Genomic DNA, 5,980 nt, shown 5'->3' on the forward strand with positions numbered 1-5,980 from the left:
GCAGGGGGTAAAGACGAACCCTGAACCAGAACTGCTGAACTGCATCACTGCCACCCACAAGCCCCATCTGAAAAAAATCCTGATTTGAACGGGATCTGCATCCCTCTGCTCTACCATTGCCCCAGGCTGCCTCAGCCACCTGCACCAGCAACGCCTGTGGAGGGTCAGAGCATGGACACTGTATGCTTCCCTACCATAGTCTCCAGAATATTTTGTACTGGTAATTGTTATTAAAAAAAAAACAACAAACAGACCCACAGAAAAGAAAAAAAAGAGTAACAAGAAATTAGGGGAGCTTAAATAATGGTGAAATTACTTTTGTTAGGAAAACTGGTTCCGAGAAAGGTCTCTAAACACATTTTTATTAACAAGCCTTCTGGCAGCTGTGGCAATCGCGTGTGGCTGTCAGCATGCCCAGCAAACCTCCCAGCAGTCCATGGATGACCATAGTCCCGCTGGAACATATGCACCGGGTACATCATATGTCTACCAGACATGTGCTCTCGGTTGCTCCTCACTGTTCTCGTTTGCTGAAGCCCTTGGATGGTGGTGGAGATATTGAATTTCCCAACTGACCTCCCTGCCGCCTGGGAAGAAAGGGGAGCTGCAGCTCGGCGGAGGTTCAGGTTTCAGAAGTCTTCCCAATTCAGATGGGATTTTCGCAGATGAGCTGGATCGATATCAACTGATCCCAATGTTGCAAAAGCCAGTGAGGGTGGGAAAGGGCTGCGGGCAGTGCTGGAGCCTGTGGGAGCAGCTCAGGAGGCCATGACAGGCACCCATCAAACATGCTGTTTTTCTAGCACCTACTGTTTCAATCCAGGAGCACATCAAACCTGAATGTGCTAATGTGCCAAAAATTAACTGGGTGCAAGGCAGAGGTTACACACACTTGTATGAGCAAGCTCAGGGTTTGCAGTGTCAGCGACCCCCTGCGAGTGCAAGGCTCACCTGGGGCTGTGCCCGCAGCCTGCCTGCCTCCGCAGGGAGCCTGCACCTTGCTGGGAGGGCACATGAGGAGAAACTATTTTTAGCTGATGTGTCAGGCCAGCTTAGCGCCAGCGGGACAGGGGGAGGGTGTGTGTGACACTTCTCACCCCCTCAGACTGCCTTGTGCTGAGGGTTTTGGAGAAATCACCATTTAAAAGGCAAATCAGTTGCAGTAACTCTTGGGAAGGGGGGGGAAGGGTGTCAGGTACTGTTTGTCTCTCTGTCCTTTCTTAGTGTCAGAAGAATGGGACAGAAACCAGACAGAGCCACCTGGAACTGTAATTCTCCAGAAAAGAAGACATTGTCTGCCTGATATGGGCTTCGTGCCCCTGCCACCCTCCTGCTCCTCCCAGGCCAGAATGAATTTTTTAAAAAAATACTGAGATATTTTGTGATGTGGCTTAATCTCCCAACACCTGCAGCTGAGGAGAGAGACAATGTCAGCCTCATGTGATGCAACAGGGTCTAAATTGTGGGTTTAATTAGATCCATTCCTTATCCTTTCTTGCTTCACGTAGTTGTTTATCACCACTGACCCTCAGTCTTAATGTCCTTCCAGCAGTGTATAAAGTGATCAGTACAGGTAAGGACACTGGTCCCCAGCACACAGGTGCACACACATGCACAGGAACATGCACACCCACTGCCAGCTGCAGCCATGGCCTCTTGTCCCGCAATCCCTCCAGGCTGCCCTCAGGCTGCAACGGATCCTGGGAAACAGGCATCCCTCAGCTGGAAGAGCTGCACGGACACTATTGCTTTGGCATCTTTGTGTTACAGGCACGGTCTCTCTCCCTGCCCTTTGCCCCTTATGGCCCAACTCCATGAGCGTGTTTCCTCAGCAGGTTGGCTGCTCTTAGCTTGCATTGCACCCCAGCTGACCTACTACCCAGCAGAGCATATTTACACACCCAAAAAACCTGTTCAAAAAGCCCCACTGAACAGCTGACCAGAAAATGAATCAACAGGAGGTAACTAAAGAAAAACAAAACCTGTTACATCTGAAGCCCTGTGGGTTTTTTTATAAACTAACTCTCATCATATCTAACAGCTTAAACATTTTTTTGTATCACCTGAAGCCTGCAGTATGGGGAAGCAAAGGCTCCAGCCCCTCTGCACTCCCGGAATGGCTCCTCGTGCACTGGGGTGGCTGTGCTCATCCGCTGTCCCCATCTGTGCCTGACATGGAGCACTGTCTCCCTTCCTTTTTTTGCAGACCACGTTTTTGTTTATTCACTTACCCAGTTTGTAAGCACCCTTGGTGTTGTTTCCCTTCAGCTGACCCCAGAGAGGGCTTTTGCCAGGCTCTTTGCTAAAGGTAGTTACAGATGTTCATGAAGCTCGATCTGTTCCTGGGGCTTTGCTGAACAGGGGCCCCTGATTTTGGCTTTTTGACTCTGGCCTGTTCCCTTTTCTGTCATTTGAGCTGCTCTGTGAGATGTACATTCAGGACCTGCCACAGGAGGAAGGTGAGGATGCTCTCTTCACCAAACAAGGGATGCTCAAGGCTCCTTGGGACCTCCTCAGCCTTTCTGCTGGGTGTACATACAGCACCACTGCCAGATGCAGGTGTCTCTGAGCCACCGTCACAGAGACCTGAGGCCACCAGGGAGGCCTCAGTTGCTGTTTAAGACAGCTGTGCACATATGCACCCACAGACAATACCTCCTAAAGGGAGGCAGGTTATACCCACCCTGTAAGCTACCAACAATAGTAACCTCCACCAGCAGCACCTACATGCTGAGCAGTGCCCTTGCTTTTCTCCAAAACTGGAGAGGTGTGTGCTGCCCGTTCCCTGCGGGGCAGGGATTGTTGAGCCCGCTGCCTCTGTGCAGGAGAGTGGGGAGCAGGGAGGAGCTGAGGCTCAGCACACCCCGCACTGCAGGGATCTCACCCCCCAGCCAAACCCTGCGGCTCACCGCTCACGCCAGAACCAGCTGTGACAGCGACTGTGCTTTCACTGCGCGGCCACCTCCACGTGTGGCCTAAACCCCTCCTTGCCTCAGCTTAAGGAGCTGTTTTCTGCCCTGTGGAAAGTCCCGGGGCAGTGGTAGGTCCCCCACGCAGACCCTGCAGGTGCCTTCCCCAGCCCTCGGCAGCAAAAGGGCTCTGTCATCTAACATTTCCCTCTCTGACTGGAAGTATGGTCCGAAAAAAAAACAAGTGGGGAGAGAAGGCAATACCTGCTGAGGAGGAGGCCTCTGGCCCCGCCTGGAAGAGTTGCCCTCCTGGGAAGAGGGGGGAAACGGAGCGGCAGAGGATGGAGCGCGCTGCAGCAGGGGCGCGGGGGCTTCCGGCAGCTCCCCTTCCCCGACGCCGCTCCCCAAGCACTCGGCTCTGCGTCCCTTCGCTAATGAAGGATCTGTTTGTGCCCAGGCAAGGGCCGCCTCCAGCGCTGGCACCTCTCCCAGGAGGGCCCAGCAGCCACGCGCTGGCTCTGCTGGAGCCGTGCCCCTCTCCGCCTGCCAATAACTTTTTCCCCTGGTGCACTGCAGAGGAAGCTCACGGGGCCCCACTGTCCTGCACAGAATATATTGTCTTTTTCCCTCTCTTACAAGCCATTACTTATGTTCTGAATGTTTCTGAAGATTGCTGTGGTGCTTGAGCAATCATGCTGGCAGGCAGATGGCAATAGCACAGAGCGTGCGTGGGCCTGATCAGTTCAGTCATCGTGATGGCAGGCAGATGGCAATAGCACAGCGCGTGCGTGGGCCTGATCAGTTCAGTCATCACAGGTCAATAAAGAGCAAGTCCTCACTAAATCGCCAACGGCTAACAAGCACAGCCAGGCAGGGCTGTTTGGATTAACCTTCTTCAGCAGAAAAACACAAGTTTGTCAAAAACAACCCTGTCTGCAGGATCACTAAGTTAAAATTGTATACCAGGGATTCTCGGTTCCAGGGGGTCTGCCACTGGCAGGGCATTTTGGCTAATATTTGACAGGCTGAGCATTCATCCCTGAACAGGCTGAGCAGGACAGTGTTTGGAGACCGTTCTCTCCCCCAGTCCTGTCGAACAGCGTTTGTCATGGATTGTCCAAGCAGGTGCCTTTTCTTCATAGCCATTTAAATACAGACCAGGCAGCCATCCAGAGGGCATCTGTACATACAGCAACAGCGCGCACAACACGCAACCACCTGCTCTCGCCTCCCAATCTAGCTGTGTTCTTAAGTGGTAAAACTATAGCCATGATATATTTATTACACAAACATAATCACTGACCTTTTCAGATGCATGATTTTTAGGGTTTTTTCCTTTAAGATTGAAAGGAACAAGGAATAATTCTGCGAAAATTATAGTATAGCTTGATTTTTCTGAATGTTTAGAGAAGATATGAAAAGAGGGTATTGAATAAGACAGGGAAGGGGGCAGAGGAACAAAGGCTTGCTTATTAACAAATTAAATTGTTGATGGGCTTGGTGTATTGATTGTAAAACATACAGTATTTTAAGTAATTGCAGGATATCTGCAATAGTTCTGGAGAGGAGCCTTTGAGATATGGAAACCTCTCCTCCTTCAAATATAAACAGAGGTCGCAGTGCCAGCTAAGATTAAAAAATTGCCTGCTATTTCTCCCCTTGATATTCTACTTCTCATTGCTTATAGCTTTGCCAATTCTGAATGATTTTGGATTGAAATTTTCTGTGTCGGATGTTTCTGCAAGGCTGAATGTTTCAGCGAATTCCCAGTGGGTCTTCTCCTGAGAATGAGATTCAGGAAATGCATGCTGGTTTGTGATACTCTAACTGTAATTTCATTGAGAAACTCTTAGTCCTCCATGGGCTAAAATATATTGGAAGGGTGAACACACTATGCTTTGCCATATTTTAGGATGAAGGAAGAGTTTGTTTGTCATCTCTTTCTATGTGATATAGATGTGTGACTTCCCACCACAAATTGTTTATCCATGCAGGCCTCTATAAGGGGAATAAATTTCAACTCTTTAGTGCTGCCATTGTTTTTCTCACATCTGCTCTTCCCTAAAATGAACAGCACAACATAGAGCCTCTTTGGTCTAACTCCCAGAGCCCTCATTAACCGAAGATCAGCCATTCTGTATTGAGGCCATCAAGATATGAGAAGTTTTTTGCTACAGATGTTGGTGTTTTCTCATGAAAGATGGGACAAAGCACAAGGAGGGAAAGAAGCTCTGCATAACAGCCCAACTGCTAAAGACCCGCTGGGTGTATATATGTTATTTTGTGTATTGTGCAAAGTAGGTCATTTGAACTAACAAATTGGCTAAATACCATTCCCAGTGCAATATTCACCTATTTGTGTTTCAAGAACACCCCTAACAAAGTCTGCGAGAGTGGCTCTTGTATCCTTTGACCAAGTGCAAGTCATGATTTGGTCACTCAGGCGGAGGGCACCAGCTTCTGGAACAGAACAAACAGAGCCCTGATCATACTTGGAGCTGTTTCTGAACAATAACCAGCAGTGGCATCCCAGCACACCACTAACCCAGCTTGAGCAGTGCTCAAGAAGTGTTTCCCTTTACCTTAGTGTTCCCTTTGCTTTGTGTACTCTCCTGAATAGAGCAGTAACGATAAGCAGAAACAACCTTTGTGAACATAGCAGTGATGACCTGTTTCTGATCTTATGAGTGACATGGATCACTTCTCTGCCACTTATTTAACCAGTTCAAAGATCAAGTAAAGCATCAATGTCCATGGCAAGTTATCATTTCAGCAGAGAGGTTAAGCTGCTCCTCATTTTTACTGTTTTCCTTTGTTGTTTACTTACTTCTGGGGGAATTCACTCAATATGAGGCAGAAACCAGCAATGCTGACATTCCTATTGAAAAGCTTTGTGAAAATATTAACTTAGAGATTGCCCATTTATCCCTTGTTCTTTTGCTACGTTCCTGATTACCTCAGTCAAAACTGCTTTTCATTCTCATCACTCGCAATGAGACTGTGGAGAGAATCTTCACATGGATCGCCCCTTGGTGCTGTTTTTTTCTTATTCCTGTGCAAGCCAGTTCATC

The 5,980-nt window shown here is 48.7% G+C and overlaps 1 protein-coding gene across 1 annotated transcript in view; it reads right to left on the minus strand.

The window, feature by feature from the left end:
* Positions 1 to 5,043, minus strand: part of LOC104464627 (D-aspartate oxidase-like) — a gene marked incomplete at its 3' end in the record, with an annotated part of 8,400 nt that extends 3,357 nt beyond the window's left edge. Inside the window, exons 1-3 of the mRNA XM_010077393.1 lie at positions 4,959 to 5,043; positions 3,152 to 3,479; positions 1,248 to 1,260 (exon numbers count right to left, since the gene is read on the minus strand). Of these exons, the coding sequence (XP_010075695.1) occupies positions 1,248 to 1,260; positions 3,152 to 3,479; positions 4,959 to 5,043 (426 nt within the window). The remainder of the gene's footprint in view (positions 1 to 1,247; positions 1,261 to 3,151; positions 3,480 to 4,958) is intronic.
* Between the last annotated feature and the right edge of the window lie 937 nt (positions 5,044 to 5,980).

The sequence above is a fragment of the Pterocles gutturalis genome, unplaced genomic scaffold (assembly GCF_000699245.1).
Source record: "Pterocles gutturalis isolate BGI_N339 unplaced genomic scaffold, ASM69924v1 scaffold42633, whole genome shotgun sequence".
NCBI classification, from domain to species: domain Eukaryota; kingdom Metazoa; phylum Chordata; class Aves; order Pterocliformes; family Pteroclidae; genus Pterocles; species Pterocles gutturalis.